The 18,037-nt window shown below is 45.7% G+C and overlaps 1 protein-coding gene across 1 annotated transcript in view; it reads left to right on the top strand.

Moving 5' to 3' along the window:
• Nucleotides 1–14,635, top strand: part of LOC118785725 (Krueppel-like factor 7) — a 28,961-nt gene extending 14,326 nt beyond the window's left edge. Inside the window, exons 2-4 of the mRNA XM_036540624.1 lie at nt 7,778–8,360; nt 11,874–11,997; nt 14,192–14,635. Of these exons, the coding sequence (XP_036396517.1) occupies nt 7,778–8,360; nt 11,874–11,997; nt 14,192–14,243 (759 nt within the window). The 3' untranslated portion in view covers nt 14,244–14,635. The remainder of the gene's footprint in view (nt 1–7,777; nt 8,361–11,873; nt 11,998–14,191) is intronic.
• Nucleotides 14,636–18,037: the final 3,402 nt, after the last annotated feature.

Here is an 18,037-nt window from a genome sequence, read left to right as displayed (position 1 = left end):
TCCAGCTCTCTGTCCTTGCGCTGACCTCTGACACATGCCGATTTAGCAGCCCCAGGCAGAATCAAGCGCCCCCCTGGCACTCAAAACAGCAGGCCAATGCGCCCCTCGGCCAACCCCATCCCCCCCTCAAGTGCCTAGTGGCCAAGTGACACAATCCTCTGGACTTAGTTTATTCATTAGCAGCAGCTGCACAGCCATCATCAAGGATAAAGTCACCACAGACAGAGTTCAGAAGGCAGGATTAAAGACAATGAGGGTCCTGTTCCGTCTTCATTTCCACTTGTGTGTGTGCTCTTGGCTGGTCTGGTTGTCTGTCCCTGATGTTAGATATCAGGACGAAGGAGGCAGGGCCTAGAGGTCACTAAGAAAGGTTCAGATTGACTGTTGGGCTTACAGTGAATGAATGCTTCTCACAGGGCCCAACTGCAGGCACACTGTTTCACAGGTGTTTATTAAAGGAACGCTGCTTTATATCTCATTATGAATATGCATAATGTGTTCTTCCACAGGTTATCACTAGGCAGTATTCTGTGGAGAGGTATGACCACGTGGATTTTTTTATTGAGTTCAGCACGTATAGATCTGCAAATACGAATGTGATTCTGTTTAGCTGCCGTAGCTGCTGCAGAGCTACGTAATGTCCAGTTCTGTATGCATACATACACTGTATGATAAAGAAGAGAGCAGTTCTCCTAAATAGTGGACTGAATGGCATGGGTTGCTGACAGCTCTAGAAGAATGACCAGGTCCTTATATCGATGACTCCACCACGCGTTTTGTTGCCTGCATCATTTAAGCCCATTTCTGCTTTGTTTTCGCTTGCACTGCAGGGCAGGTGCAAGGCTGTGTAAGTGCTTATGTCATAATAAACCTTGCTGACTTTATGTCATGTAGCTGAGCACTGGCCAAATGTTCTTTTTAAACGTGCCACGGGACAGTTTATGCTGAGCAAACCTCTACTCCATTTTTCTACCGCGCGAGAAGTGCTAGCTTTTATTTTGTTGTTTTTCTCCCAGATCAAAATAGCCATGAGCAGCACAGAACTCCATAAAAATATACAATAATATCCTCTAAAATGTTAAATGCACTTCATAAGAAATATAGATGTAAAATATTTTAAAATGGATGGGGTCTATTACTAAATAATATTTGTATATTATATTATATTATATTATACAATACGTGTCTCACTTTCATTCAGACCACATCAATCAATGCTGTTATGTCTCATAACTTAGTTATGAATACATTCTAAGTCTTTTTCTAATCTATTTCCAGGGTCTTGAGAACTCCCTTTACATTTTGAGGGAGGCTCCATTTTGGAGGCCTCGAGTAGTCAATACCGTATTAACCCTGTTCAAAAGAGGCGCAGAATTAGATGTCTCAGAACCATGGCCAGAAAATGGAAAAAAGAGTGAATGTCTCTCTGTCTGAGACACAGTCTGGACTTGTCTGTGTTTCGAATGCAACTGCAATAATGATGCTGCCATAGAAACAGCCCGCAAGCACTGGGACAGTCCAGGCAAGCTGTGTGTCTCATTTCTGTCTGATTTCATGACTGCTAAAGTCCTGGACTCTTTTGGTGCTGCTGAGCACAAGGTGGCATAGAGGATGGGAAGAGGAAGTCAAGAGTATACAAGTGTATGCTGGGACATAAATGTGAGGGAGGTCATTTTGGTGTAGCTGATGTGGTGGGTGATGGTGTGTGGGGGAGGGCTGAAATAATGCCTCACAGTTAACAGTAGATGGGAAATTGTCACTGCACAACCTGTTCAGTGTCCCTTGAATGAAGAGCAGACACAGAAACAACAGTCGAATGAGACTTAATGTTTTGTGTAATTACACACCGTCTTGAACTTGAAATTTTATCTCGACACAAACCTTCACTGATTGTGAGAGTGAGTCAGATTCAGTGGTGTTACTGCTCTTTTTGAAGTCAGAACTCTGAGGCGTGACCCTTAGCAAACCTTTTCCTCTCCTTGTGCTAAAGTCAATGCTGCTTCTTCACACCTGATTTATCTCCTTTGAGCCATTTTCCCTCAATTTCCTCCTTCAGCACAATAAAATAGCTGGTAAAGGCAAGCAGACCACCTGATGTTAAGGAGACTTCATCCGATCACATAAAGCGCAGCGGGGCAGTGGGAACAGATCAGCCGATTCCAGACACATCTAAGCATCTTTTTCAACCTCACCACACCGTGTAGAAGGTATCTATTCTGTATATAATGGATAAACAGTCACAAACTACATAACTGAAATCTTACCGTGTAAATGGTGGTCCCACTGTGTACTGCTTGCAGTTAGAGAGCCCTTATTCACTGTGTACTTACTGGTCAATGCACTCACAGACATGCAGCGCATTTGCTCGTAGCCTTGCTGTGTATGTTTGGTTCACTTACTGTGTGTTTTTAGTGCGACTAAGCAAGGATTGGTAATATGCCCCCCTCAGGGCAGGAATGTTCTTCTCTGTGAGTCAGGAGGAAAATTGGAATCCCCTGCAGAACTACTGTCTACTGTGTGATTCCCCGTACAGAGCAGACATGTTAGCACACTGTCGGCACAGCAGAACAGAGCTGGGGTGCAGACACTGAACAGACGTAATAGAGCTGGTGTACAGACAGCCTTCTTCAGCTCTTTTAAATCAAGCGCCTTCAAGACTGAAAACTGGGTATTTTCAGTCCCTAATACTCGGCACTGTCATTTGAAGTGTTGGGTAACAGGCCTACGTCCTCATAACGCCTGTGGCCTTCATCTTCTCAGGGATCAGGTGTTTTGAGATGAATGACTGTATTTATAGTCTTGGGTCGCATTTTTGAATGTCACCCCTTGAGGTCATGAAATTCCTGCCTCTCCCGGTAGCAAATTAAACAAACAATCAGGCCATTCTTCAGATCTCCTTCCTGTTCCTCTTCCTGTTCCCCATCTTCTTCTTCCTGTTCTCCATCTGCAGTTCTTCTTCAGCGAACAACAGCGGGACAGATGCTTCAAACAAAGTGTGGCTGTGAGGTGGCTTTGTCTCACCTGAATAGGCCACAGCGTCTACAGGCTTTTGCTCCAGCCAAGCACTTGACCTGAAACACCCGATTCAATCAATTGTTGATTCAACTAATTTATCTTCCTTCCTCATTTCTGAGAGAGCTGACAACTTAGAAAGAGTAGGTATAGCAGGATAGCCTGTATCACTTCAGGACCTGGCCTGGGGACCCTTGGCTTATTGCAGAGCGAAGGGCAAATGGGCACTGTAAGAGTCAACCCCCCTCCTTCTGTGTGTCAACATGTGAGGGTGTCTGCATATTTGCATACCGTTCTTACACTTCAAGGGCGCATAGATACACAGCAACATAAACATACATCAACTGAAGGGCATAAGAGGCTGGCATACAATGCAGTCTGTGTGAGCAGCAAAAACATGCTTTATGAGGTGCTCCAGCATTCAGGTCAGGGAATCACTACACACATATCCTCAGCACAGAGATGGAACAGAGACAGACTTGTCTGACGTGCTTCAGCAGTTAGCTCTTCAGCACAGAGATGGATCATGGACAACCAGAGCTTTATTTATCACCATTGATGGGTACTGCATGTTTGGAGAGCAGGCACCAGGCTTGACAAATAACCCCACCGTGTCTTCTCTTTTCCGAGGCATTGCCACTCACTGCCAAGGGAAGCGGAATTAAATCATCTCAAAATTAAAAGGCCATATTTGCCTTGTCTCTGCTAACAGCTGTTTGCATTTTTATGCAGTGTTTATTGCGCCGTTCATTTATGTTTATAACCTGATTTTATTGGCCTGGACGGGTGGCAGGTGGATGAGTTTAGGGGGGCAGGCGGTGTTTTGGTGCTAATTGCTTTGCTATGTGAGGGAGGTGTACCGGGCTGAGAAGGGGGTGGTGGCCTACTGTAATGGGAGGAGGCGGAGGGGAGGAGGCAGAGAGACTGGGGGGGGGGGGGGGGGGAGAGAGGGGAAATTGCGCAGCAGGAGTAGCAGAGTGCGGCTGCTTTATCACAGGCTGATTATGAAAATTTTATCAGAGAGGGACGGAGTACGAGGGGAAGGGTGGAGGGGTGCACTTTCTAATTAACCTCATAGAGTCTCTGAAAATGTGTGTGTGTGTGTGTGTGTGTGTGTATGTGTGAGTGTGAGTGTGTGTGTGTATGTAATACATACTCCCTCTCTCTCACATGGTTGAACTCAGTATTTTTAATATCACAGGTATGTGCTGTTCAAACAGTAAAAATAATCATCTCTCATAAATAAAAGATGGTGTGATTATTGTGGTCTTCAGGAGGTGGTTTCCATGAGCAGGGCCCAGCGGGTAAAGAAGTGAGGTATCTCTGTATGGAGAGGAATTACCTTTATTTAACAGCTCCCGGGCTTCCGCATAATGAAGCGACTCCCTCTCTGAAAAATCTCTTTCTCTCTCAATCCTCTGTGATTGGCTCTTGTACAGCCACAGTAATTGTTGTGTCATTTTTGAGCTGATGATGCAGCAGGTAGTGGTTACCCCTAACTGATTTTACAATCCTGCAGAAAGCATGGACACCCCAAAGCAGAGGGGTGAGGATATGAGGATAACTTATCTCTTATATAAATGATGGGTATGGTCCTAATTTTATAAGGCGACAGTTATGGTCCTGTGAATGTGCCAGAGATGATAAGCCCGAGTGAGTTCCAGAAGTCTGGGCGATTTTTATGAGCGCCAGAGCATCTTTATTCAGATGCATCAGTGGTTTCAGTGACTCTGTGAACCAGGCATGCTATCATTTCATGCGACCCATCAATCTGTGCTACTAGACAAGCATACCTGAGAAGAACAGCAAAGCGTCACTCCAAGTTATTCTTTGCAATTAAAAATTTTCCACATATGCTGTATATTAAGTCAACAAACCATTATAATAAATATTCTCAGTATGTTATAATATTAATACAAATGGTATTTTGAAAAAGAAGCAAAATTTAATGAAGTAGCAAAAGGCTCTCTTGTTCTCTCTCTCTCTCTCTGTCTCACACACACACCCATACACATACACACAAAGGCTTCCTCAACAACAAATTAGCTGGAAAAAAGAGTCTCTCTTTACCCGGTTGTTTGAGTGGCTAATTACTCTTCCTTGCATGCCAGGCCTAGAGAGAAAGAGAGAGAGAGAGATCAGTTTTGTAGCAAGAGGTGGAGTTTAAAACAAGCCTGTGGTGTATGCCAAAGCACTTTAATTATAGCCAATTTCAGGATTTAAAAAAATAATAATCTGAACCCTTAAATGGGAAAAAGCACACATAGCTTTATGGAGATGGGGGTGGAGATGTAGGCGGGGATGTCAGTTCATTATTTTGGATAACAAGCTGACTTAAGCGTCCGATGCAGAATGCGGAGAATAGTACAGAGTAAGCGTCTGGGTTACATTTTTGCGCCACAGCCCTGTTTGCTCCAATTACCATTTTGTGATTTTCCCTGTCATCATGTCTTTATCCGTCCTCTGGCCTCTTACAGCTTAAGTTAAATTCTAAGCTTTTCTGACAACCCCTGAGGACCTGCATTTGTTATTGTTAGAATTCAGGACACACAATATGGGAAATGACCAGGGCCTTAATCACACAAGAAGGGAAATGACCAGGACCTTAATTACGCAGGATGGGAAATGACCAGGAACGGGTCATGTCTCACCCTTCACTGAGCTAATTTACAGCAGAGTTCCCAGAGTTGCAGTGAAAAGTCCCTGCCTGCAGCTCGCCCACCTCTCTGTCTGTCTCTGTCTCTCTGTCTCTGTCTCTGTCTCTGTCTCTCTCTCTCCCTCTGTCTCTTTCTCTCTCTCTGTCTCTCTCTCTCTCTCTCACACACACACAGAGTCTCTCTCTTTCTCTCGCACTCTCTCCTGCTTCCTCTGTCTCTTTGTCTCTCTGTCTCTCTCCCTCTCTTGCTCTCTCTGTCTCTCTCTCTCTCCACACAGTTTAGTGCTGGGTCACTAAACATTGTGGAGGGTCACAAGCCAACACATTTTCCAATTCTCTTCAAACCACTGACACTCAGAACTAATTCCAACTCTTTTTTTCCTGTGTTAAACTCACACTTACTTCAGAGGAAGCCATTTCTTGTGAAATGTACAAGTTCTGAAATATCATAAACTGACGATGCAATAAATGTTAGTAAGGGCACAGGAGAAGTGGAGTCATTGACAAACATGCCTGCTGCACAGCTAATGAGCGGCACACAGTTTTTAGGAAAGAAGGCAAGAAGAAGACTCAAACAAGGGTACCATAGCAATGATCAACTTGATATCAGGGGATGAATTATTGATTTCCTTTGTTCACACTATCACAAAAGTGTATATTGTAATGCGTAAGTTGTTCGTTGAAATTAACTCATGAATTCAGGCGTTCACGTGTCACACCATCGACTCAGACAGCAACAACGCCAGGGGCCTCCGTTTGCAAAAATGCCGTTGTTATAAAAGACTTCCTTGTTTGCGTATTGTGCTTTATTTCACCAATGCTTATCGACAGTGTTTATTTGAAACAGCGGCCTGCAGAAAGCTTCTGATTTACGGTCATATGCAAATGATTTTCTCCGTGGGGGGGGGGGGGGGGGGGGGAGGCAGACGTTATTTTAAAAATGAAATGCAAAGCTTATCGCCGGGCGACAGATGGTGCGCTAAGTGTTCGCTACTTATTTCCTTGGGAATAACGAGGGAGGAGACGGAGCCGGGTAAGTGCTCGAGATGCATTCTGCCGTGTTTAAAGTTGCGGCCAAACTGCGGTGGCTTCGGTTTACACCGACGGAGTGGATAAGCAGGCCAGGGGCAGTTCGGTTCCACTCTGTGCTATGGCTGCCACTGTGTCAGAGTCAGCAGGTCCAAACCATGCCAACGTGACAAAAGAGACAACCTTATCGGGTCTGTAAAGAAAGTGCTGAGATGCCATTTAGTGAATGCTGTTTGGCTTTATAGTGAAGCATTCCTCAGACTAAACTGCAGCACCTGCCATACAGAAGAGAGCCCCTATCTGATGTTTCTATAATGACGGTGATGCTTATATACAGGACGGCTTTTTTATCGCTTGAGAAGTAAGGTGATTTAGAGGATGAGAGACCGTCACAAATGAAATAATCTATAGTGTCCCTATCGGAGCATAAATAAAGCCGGTGGATGGTTTTATTTTGCCGTCTCGAGAAGCAGGGAGGAGCTAAATTCAGGCCAGCTCAGTTTGCAGCTCTCTGCTGATCTCAGAACAGCAGGTGTGATAAATCACTTTGTTCTTCTTCTTCCTCACAGAAGGCCTGGGGTGGCGGGTAGCTCGGTCCAGGTGGCTTGTCTTGAGTCATGTGGTCTTTACACAGAGGGCCTTTTAAAGTGCAATACAGGGATGGAATTTATGAAGCCGCTGGATCAGAGCTTTTGGATGGGTGGCAAATCTCTCCAGGCTCCTTGTAATGCCCTTCTCCAATGGTGGAGGCCATTACTAAAGGGACAGGATTGTGGTGCATTTGGCAACATTTAAATTGTTGATTGTTCATTTAAATTCATTGGTCATCCTTTACTATTGCTATTGTTATTATTCATGATATTACATTACATTACATTCATTTAGCAGATGCTCTTATCCAGAACGACTTCCAGCACAATAGAACATAAATGTATCCATTCAAGTTGAATGAGCAACACTCCCAGACCAGTGAGTCTGAGCATCATGGATATGTCAGCATTGATATGTCATTAAATGAACATAAAAAAAAAATAAGTAGGTTTATTCAAATGTTGAACCCCACTTTTCCCTTTTCCACAGACGTGTCTGGAGTTGGAGCGATACCTGCAGACGGAACCCAGGCGGCTGTCAGACCTCTTCGACGAGGAACTGGACTGTCTCCTCACGCCGGCCTTCCTCCATGTGGACAGCGAGGAGGATGACCTGGCTGACCCCTTGCTGCCCCACCTCACAGACCGGCCCAGCACCACCCTCCAGCCCCTGCTGTCCGCATCTTCCGCCAAGCCCCCGCCTGCCGCCGCCAAGACGCCCGAACCCGGGGCCAACGCCGCCCAGCTGAGCGCTGCCGTCACCTCCCTGACCCCACCCTCATCCCCGGAGCTGGGGCGTCACCTGGTCAAGCCCCCCGTGCAGACATTGACCACGGGCACCCTCACACTTAAGCTCGTGGCCAGGAAGACAGGGGGGCTGGCGGCCGCGTATGCGTTGCCCTCACTGCCCTGCAGGGGGCAGCAGAGTGACGGGGAGCAGGGGAGCGGGGGGGCGCTCGCTGGGGCAGACATCCCTGAGAACAAGAAGAGGGTCCACCGTTGCCAGTTTAATGGCTGTAGGAAGGTCTACACCAAGAGCTCACACCTGAAGGCACACCAGAGGACACACACAGGTAAGGTGACTCCCAGCCAAACTGGGGTCCAAGGGTTATGGGTTCAAATTCCAGTCCAATGCGGAACTTTACAAAAGTACCTGATTTCTATAATGCTCCAGATATATAAGTGGGGTATATTGTGAGCCAAATAGAAATGTGATCTGTTGTATGGGTCAAGCATGTACTGGAAGTTGATCTGCCTTGCGAGGACTTTTTGAGTTTCAGTATCAGTTCAATTCAGTTCATCTGGGGTTATTTTCAAATGCTTACCGACTTTTTCCAGAAAACGTCAAACTCATTTTTCTCAACAATAATGGGTAATAGCTTAATGGTAACTGGAAGCCAAACTGTTTGCTATTACATAGAAAATTGAGAAACATTTTATGTAATACCTATTACATAGAAAATAGCCCTAAGTCATCCTTTAAGGGTGAGTTGAATCTGTGTATATATACTATAGTCCTAGTTCCTTAGGCAGGTCTCCTTTAAGTTCTGGCGGGCAGTGAGTTTTTCCAGGAAAAGAGAAACACAGACTGTCAGTCTGTCCTCCAAAGATGTGGACCCACAAGTCCCCCTGTCTGGACCCCATCCTGTGGAGCACAGAGAGTTCCCAGAAGAACAGAACTTGGCTCTGACCTCAGTCCAAACCCACTGAGCCCATTAAAGGAGAACAATTCCCAGATGATTGATAAGATGAATGGAATGTCTTCTGTTTTCTGTTATTTTAGTAATCTCCTGTTTTAAATGCCTTTGAGTCCCTAACCACTACACCCCACCTGTGGTGAAAGCACGCCATGTCTTAATATGACCTTTTGAACCTGTGGTGACATGCCCAGGTGCTCTCTCCAGTGGCTCCAAGTTGTCGTGACGGACGCCAGTAAACAGCATTAGCAGTATGGATTGCTTCTGCGCTGACGCAAACGCTCAGACAGGGCCCCGCTTCTGAGCAGAGACACCCCCCGAAGACGTAGCTCCTGTTCGTTTGATGACGAGACCACTTCAGAGATGTAATTAGTGTAATCCTCTTTTTTGGTTGTTATTTCCGTAATTTACTGACACAGTAAGATTAAGATTAGCGCAAGACTTAAGCAGTCTGTGCGTGGAAATGACATGGTCCTGCCTGGTTTTATGAATGGCATTTTACAGCAGATAAGAATGTGTACTTTTTTTCATTTTGGAGGGGTGGGGAGGGGAGAGTAGAGGATGTGCTCTGTCTGTCTTTCTCTGTTTTCCATATTCACCCAAAATGGTATAACTCTGGGACCTATAATGGGCATGAGCATGACTTTTAACTCACAATTTGAACAGTCACAGAGATTAGACTGCTTAGTTCTGTCTCCAGTTTAACTGTTTCCCAGATACTGGTGAGGCAGGATGGCAGGGGGAGGGGCAGTTGCTAAGAGACCACACCAGCACCAGGGGACAGCCAGTAATTAGGTGATTATTTGCTGCTTCGCTTGGTACCAGCCAGCATCACCGGTGTTCAGTTTGACCAGTCCCACACCCCCTCCCCAATTCAAAACAGGCTGCGTTGACTTTGGTTGCCAGACAACAGCATCACAGTCAGCCAGTGTGCACCGTAATTGGCTGCTGGCGCTGCACTGCCGTCGCATCTCTCTCTCTCTCTCTCTCTCTCTCTCTCTCTCTCTCTCTCTCTCGCAGTGGTTGCTAGGTGGCCACATCATGCATTCCTGCCTAGCCAAAGCATTTTGGCAAGCAGTTGGCCGCAGCAGAGCAAATCCCATCACCGGTGTTGCACACACAGATGAAAGACTTGCACTGTATCTGCTGTAGGTTTACAAAGAGTAGGACCCAAAATACCAGGCAATGAAACCTGGCCATAGCCTCTCCCTCTTCCTTCCTCCAGGTAGCCACATGTTTCAGGCATTATGCCGAAGGTAGCTGCTCCTGTCTCCCCCAAAAGAGTGCAAAAGAGGGTAACAACACAGGATTCTATTTCTAATTTCGGGTCGAAACGAACAAAGTGAAGCCGAAATCCTTTACCTTAACTGCCAGAGAGAGACTGTAGGGTATCTTGTCACTGTGCAGCTACCCTATACCTTGAGAGCAGCATGCACACCAATTGCCCATCTTTTTAAAAGCGGACTGTTATCAAAGCATTTCCACTCTGCTAAGAAACAACCATCCATCTCAAAGTAGCGATGGGCATTTTTGGTGCTCTGTGCCTTCACAGCATCGTGGCCTGTCCCATCTTTGCCACATGGTGCCACATCTTGCAGGTTAAACCCACCCCACTGTAGCACAGCTTACTCAGACTCAAGGCCTCTCTGCTGGAATCTATCAACATTTGTCCATCATTTTTGATGTATGAGCAAGTGAGAGCATTACATTTTTGCCGTACACCCAATTTAATAAATTAATTGTGGTGATCGCCAGCAGCACAAATCTGTGTTTGCACAGAGCAAAAGTAACACATGTATTTACTTGTAGTTAAGGATGAAATATTGATCGAATCTGGTCCTCAGTCCGATTGCAGGGCAGAGAGATATCTGGAGGCAGGCTGGGGTGAGGATCTCAGTGTTACACTCACACCCCAGTGTGTGAACATCTGTCACAGCTGGAGTGACAGAGGGAACAAACCTGCCAAGACCCACAGCAACACCCACAATCCAACGGGTTTACTGTGAGAAAAGAGCACCGGAACAAATCACAGAATTTACAATCAACTGATCTTACATTTCACAGCACATTTGTCTAATTAGGTTTGTTGTTGTTGCTGAATTAAGGGTTTGCCATCTTGGTTACCACTTTTGCAAAAATGCACTTGATTGTATGGTCAATTAAGCATTTCCACCTGTGAAGGATTATTTTCCCCCTAGACGAGAGGAGAGGACCCTTTTATCAGAAAATCTCAGGACCCATTCACACTCTCTAAGTACGGCAGACATTATTAGATGGCTGCCTTGTTAAATGGGTCACCTCCATGCTGCTCCCACATCGCAACACCCTCTTCGCTGCACCATTTGTCGCCCTGTAGTTTCAGGTGGACTTGTTTGATTGCTGTCTAACGAGGCTTTGGTGTCATTAGGGAGATTGGTGGACAAAGCAATCAGGAGAGACAGAGGCAGCTGGCCCACTGTAAGCAAGGTAGCACTGCCCATTAAGTATAATTATCATCCTAATTACTATTTCCTTCTCCTCCCCCTGTTTCACATCCACTCTGGAAAATCAGGAAAGCAACAAGCTGATGCAGAACAATAGATATCTCCTCCCCATCTGTTTAAGTGGTGCAACATACTCTATTTGATTTGCAGACTTCACTTTAATTGGATGGCTAATTCAAGATGGTGAAGTGAATGGGTCAATTAAGTCAGACGGTGTGTGTTCTGTGTGCCCAAACAGCTTTTGGATGGCAGATTATCAACCAGTGTTGTTTTGAAACAAGCATCTTAAAGGAGTGATAGCTGTTAGAGATAAAATGAGTGTGACGTTTTAGAGCGCTGGAAGACCGTAGTCGTGGGTGCGATCGGTGGATCTGCGGTGACGCTGATGGGGTGCGTCTCTTCTCAGGTGAGAAGCCCTACAAATGTTCGTGGGAGGGCTGCGAGTGGCGCTTCGCCCGGAGCGACGAGCTGACCAGGCACTACCGCAAACACACCGGCGCCAAGCCCTTCAAGTGCAACCATTGTGACAGGTGAGAAACACACACGAGCATGCACATACAACACATACACACACACACGGGCATGCAGTAGCTGTAGCTGTAAACAAAGAGACACTGGCACAAACACACACGTTCACAAAATACACATACAACACGCATACTAATCCACTACCGCACACACCTGCACGCAATACACAAACACACATGCACAGACATGCACGCGCTAGCACGCTCAGACTGCACACACATACAGCGCAAACTTACACCCACAAATACTAATGGGACACAAAGCCCCTCTATTGTGTGAGGAGGGAACAGCAGTGACAGGGCAGGATGCGCAGTTGTGTGACAGCCCCCTGCCTCGAACATTGGGCAGCAGTTACACTGCAGCGCTCAGACACACACTGAGTACGCTCCAGGCGGGCTCAAGCTGCACACAATGGAGGAGCTTCCCTGATCCACTACCGCCTCACTGAATGCATTTTACGATAATCCACTACCACCGCAAGTACGAATACAGTATATTTTGCAATACACAAATAGATTGGGAGGTATCTGGACAAGCCCAGGTGTGGCATTTGGTCATGTGCCGTTCTTGTCTAACAGTCTCATTTACACCCAGAAAGATGCACAGGTGAAGAAGACCCTTTCGGTGTCCTCAAAGAGTTAGTGTTTCACTGTGGGGAGAGGGACAGAGAGAGAAAGATTAAGAGAGAGAGAGAGAGAGGGAGACGCTGATTCATTCAGTCATTTGAAACAGAGATCTGCATCTGGCCTGCTTTATTCTGAATGAGTCTGGAACAGAGAGAGAGAGAGACAGACAGAAAGGGGACAGCGTGGAGAGAGAGTGTGTGTGTCTGTGTGTGTGTGTGTCTGTGTGAGAGAGAGAGAGAGACAAGAGAGGGGGAGAGAGACAGAAAGGGGACAAGACATCCTTGAGTTTGAGAGAGAGATACAGTATTAAAGAAAGAGAGAAAGCCAGGGGGGAAAAAAGAGACGCATAGAGAGAGACATAGAAAGGGGAGAGGGTGAGAGGAAGAGAGTGTGGATAGAGCGAGGAAGAGAAAGAAAGTGATAGTGAGTGAGAGAGAGATAGAGAGAGGAAGGAGGAAGATGACGGAAGAGTGAGGAGTGCTGGACAGCTTTTGTAAAGCCCACTTTCTTTTCGTGTATAATTCTGTTCAGAGATGTTACAGAGCTTTTATTGGGGCAAAAACTACAAAGGATTTCCATTTTCCACTTTGACCAATTAATAATGCATATAGCCTCAGGCAAAAGAATTTTCAAAAAGCTTTTCTCATTTGGTTTCTACAAATTTTGTTTTCTTTGGCCTTATTCATTACAAACATGATCCATTTTATTATATTATATAAATATTATATATATTATAATATATGATAAAATAATGCATTCCTGTAGATGGTAAGAGTAAAATGTGCACTGAATTTCGGTTCCAGATATTTTCTCATTGATCTATTTTACATTTCCATTGCTCACAGTAACTGAGTGAAATTGTGAACGTTCCTAAGTCAGTCTAGTCTGGCTGCAAAGATTTGTATTGTTGCGTAACCAATTAATGCTCACGTTCAGAAGTACTTCAGCTCTGGCTCTAATATGAGATGTCTGCTCTGTCAGGTGTGTTTTGATCGTTGTTATGGTCTCAGAGATCATAGCTTGTTTTATCCTTTCTAAACGATCCACTCCCCTGACAGTGTCAGCTAAAACCGCGTGCTCGCGCTTTCTGCAAAATAAGCAGCTCACACAAGAACTTCTGAAACAAATGTGTTTTTTTTTATTATTCATTTCAGGAACAAATGTTGTTTGTGTTCTGACACCCAGTGAATGCCTCCATCTGTGCTGTCAGGCAGGCTCTGCTTGACAGTTGAACCACTGTGAGCAGAAGCGCAGTCTGCAAACACTGCTTTTCAGTATTCATCAAAAAGCACAAACATGGATTATTTAGTCTTTATCAAAATGATATTTGCGATAAGGCTGCTTTTCTTTTTTTGTTATTGTGTGTGTATGTGGGTGGGTGGATATGTGTGTATACAGAACATATTGGTATATTTATATACTTAATATATTTTTTAAATACAATTTTAGATATATTACCTTTTATATGCATACAAATGGCTATATCTGATTCAGTCGTATTCTCTGTATGCAAATAATAATGCACTAACCCTCTCTGTTACCCCCATCATCCCCTCCCTCCCAATTTCAGGTGCTTCTCCCGTTCAGATCACTTGGCCCTGCACATGAAGAGGCACATGTGAGACTGAGAGAGAGAGAGGGGGAGAGAGAGAGAGAGGAGAGAAGGAGACAGAGACAGCAAAAATGAGAGAAGGAGCACGGATGGAGACATACATGACGGCCAGAAAACTCCCAGCTGGGAACTGAGTGGGCGGTCGGCATGGCCGTGAGGAGGGATTCAGTGGGAGAGAGACAGTGGCACGGAGGAGAGGAGGAATTCGGCCATTTCGTTTGCGGAAGCACACTTTCTGTAGACTCCACCGTACTCATTTATCATCAGCAGATTTGTCATGCCTTACCTGGCTGGGGTGCGGGAGTCAGACACTGCCCAACGGTTCTGCCAATCCCCGTTGGACCCCGTGCTCCATTTTTACTTTCCACAAGGGTCCATGGGAGGTTTTGAAGGGAAAAGCACACACACTTAAAAGTTGGGGGGGTGGGGGGGATGGTGGGGCACAGCTGCAGCTTTGTTAAAATACTCCCACCCACCCCACTCCCCTACCATACACACACACACACACACACACACACACTTTCCTTTGGTGTGCATTCCCTCCTCTGTCTGTCTCTCTAGGGTCATATCATAATCCACAAAACTGTCGATAATGTCCACCACAGAATATACAGCGCAGACAAGCCATCTTAAGAAGGACCAGTAGAGCTGGTGGATGAAGACGACGCCCATCACCCCGGATGCTGGTCAGACAAAGTCTCCACCAGGGCGGCGCTCTCCTCTCTCAGCCTCACGTCTACCACACCAGACAGCCCAGCAGCTGCGCAGTGACACTTTCTTGTCTTTTTCAGAAGTTTTTTTTCTTTTCTCTGAGCTCAAATGTCTTAACACTCACCAAACATTTCTTTGACGCAAGTGAGTGAGGATACGCACATTGACAAAAAAAAAAAAAAAAAAACGTGTCATATGTATGCACAAGGAAAACCTCAGCTGCTGCTACTAAGACAGCAAAGGAGATGAAAAAAATGAAATGGGATAGAAAAGACTTTATGATTGCTGGCCCAGGATGAAAAGGAAGGCCTCTTCTGTTTCTCATTTTTTCAGGGCTCATGTTTTTTCTGGACAGAATGATCCAGTACAAAGTGAACTCTGGAGTAAACCCCTGCAGCCTCTTTCCCGACTGAGGCCCATGAATCCTGGTGTGCTCTTTGGCAGCACCATGACCCTCCCTCTGCTAAGACAGCCAATAAGAGGAGTTCCCCTGGAAGTGTCCCCACCCTGGGAGGTAGGGCCACTGGTGGGCGGGAAATGGGACTTTCTCTAACACCCATCACTCAACCCTGCTGGACCTTTATTGGTTCATACTTGTCTGCACTGACTTTTTCCAGTGTTGTCTGTGCTTTTTTCAAACCGGGAAAATTAAGGACAAAGAAATGCTAAAAATGTAAAATTAAAAAAAAAACTGAGAACACCTACACACATCAAAAAGGAGTTGGAAGGGAAACGTGCAGATCCAGTTGTTTTACATACATGATTGTACATACACATACAGACACACATGCACACACACACACACATGCGTGCACAGACACAAACACACACACACACACATGCGTGCACAGACACAAACACACACACACACACACACACACACACACAAAGACACACATTCACATACACAGTCTCACACACAAACACACACAATATTCTCTTTGCTCATGGCTCTTCTCATGGACATAACACATGGAAAAGACTGATTATGAAATGAATACAGTTCAGAACAGAACCCTGCATGGCAGAGTAAATCACACCCAGATTGCTTCCTGGTATTACTTCTTCTGCTCCACAGTTTTCACCGTAGTATCTTAGAAACTGCTGTTTCCCACAAACACTTCAGACCACCGGGAACCAGGCTCTGAAGTGAGAAATGAATGCAACACCTATTCAGGACCCCCACCACCACAGCGTGTAGAGGAACATGTCTGCTGAACTACAGTGGGGAGGCAGGTTCATTTTGTTATCGGTAATTATAGACCTGCATTTAGATGTGCTAGACCCTATTAGACGATCACGGAGCGACCCTCAGGGGAATGGTGCCACTTAACACAACCAATACCAAAAACCCTCTAGCTTGCAACTGCCCTAGAATGGGGGCAGAGCCAGAGAGTGATGGGTAGGGTCTGGCACATAGCCACACCCTAAGAGCTAGGCAAGGCTAATTAGCATCTGCTCTGTCTCTAGAAACAGGAAGAGCCATTTCTCTACTCCAACAAGCAGTTGAGCTGAGTCTGAATCTATTCTTTTTTGTCTTTTTTTATTTTTTACATATGTAATTATTCTCTACAATGTGAAAAATGAATCGCACCAAATTTTCATTCATATTTTCAGGGAGGAATTCAGCCCTGGTTACGTACAATCATGCTGGGGTCTGTGGCCCTTTCAGCGCGAGGCAGTGGGTTTCTGTGTGTGTGTGCGCGCGTGTGTGTGTGTAGGACTCTGTGCCCTAGCTGTTTCATAGATAGCATGAAATACATCCCCACGTTGCTGCAGTGTTACAGCAACATCATTATGAGGTCATAGGGAAGCTTGGTGAGAAAACACACACCTGTGGTTCAGTGTACAGAGAGCGGCGAGTCCTTCTGAGCATGCTTGAGAGGCTGAGGGAGGTTGTGCATATTTCGTGTGTTTGCCTGTAATGGACACTCTGCTTAGTGAGAACAATCAGACCACTTTATTAATCAGCACTCTTTGTGTTGCCTTGTTTTTTTTTAACTGCCCAGTTCATTGGTACCTTGCCCATGATTTCTTGGTGTGATAGATTTGAATCTACTGGTATCAGAACCATTCCTTTACTGGCAAGAGAAGGATCTAGAGAGTTCACTTTGGACGTCACTGCCATACCATTGTACTCCATTATCAGTACTCTTTCTCTACACTCTGAGCCTGTTGGAGCACTCCCCTATTAAAGTGTCTGCTTAATATGTTTTGACTTCCAAGATGCTCTGTCCCCCAGAACCTAGAACCTGAACTGTGATTGAGCTAGACCCCGCTAGATTTCAATTTGACCTCTGTTGTTCCGACAAGCCATAAGATCAAACCGAGGTTAAGCCCAAAGCATGAAACATGCAGCACCTATCACCATGCTGATTGGCTAAACAGCGTCTTAAACTGGATATTGCAGGCCTGCGGTCTGGTCTGCCAATTAATACTTTTTGACTAAAAAAGGAAAAAAATAAAGAAGTCATGTGCTATGGTTTATTGTAGGCTAACCAATTGCATGTTGGACCCCAGGATTTTGGGTGTAATGCATCTTGGAGGGCATTTCTATCGGCATATGTCTGTGCTTAGTGTGTCAACATGTGAAATTCTTATCAAGCCTCCACTTCTGTCCCTGTAAAACATGCCTCCTACCCTGGCCCAGCCTCGGTCTCAGGCCAAGGGGCCCCAGGGCACTGCGTTCTGTGAGTTTAGCTGACGTTTTGCACCTCCACTGCCTCTGGACTCAGGGGATCATGGGCTTTGTATCTGAATCTTCCCCCGTCCCCCCCAGAACTACATTGTTTAGTGTCCATTCTTCACAGACAATTTCATTCCCAATATTTGTTGAGACGCAGGACGTAGCACTTGCTCCTCGATCAGACCTGGAGGCTGAGACTTGCCACTGTTCCATCGTTGAGGTCACACCCACAACAATCACGTTTCTGCTCGCCTGCCATTCCTGCAAGTGCTTTTTTTTCCTTCCTGTCTGGGGACCAGCTGCTGTCCCTTGGCTTGGTGAAAGCAAAGCAGAGTACATGGCATTCAGAGACATCTCCAAGGGCACCACGTCTGTTTTCACTCTCAAAGACTCTTTAGGCAGAAACC

The sequence above is a fragment of the Megalops cyprinoides genome, chromosome 11 (assembly GCF_013368585.1).
Source record: "Megalops cyprinoides isolate fMegCyp1 chromosome 11, fMegCyp1.pri, whole genome shotgun sequence".
NCBI classification, from domain to species: domain Eukaryota; kingdom Metazoa; phylum Chordata; class Actinopteri; order Elopiformes; family Megalopidae; genus Megalops; species Megalops cyprinoides.
Note: the sequence above shows the minus strand (reverse complement) of the source record. Positions and strands in the feature narration are given on the sequence as shown.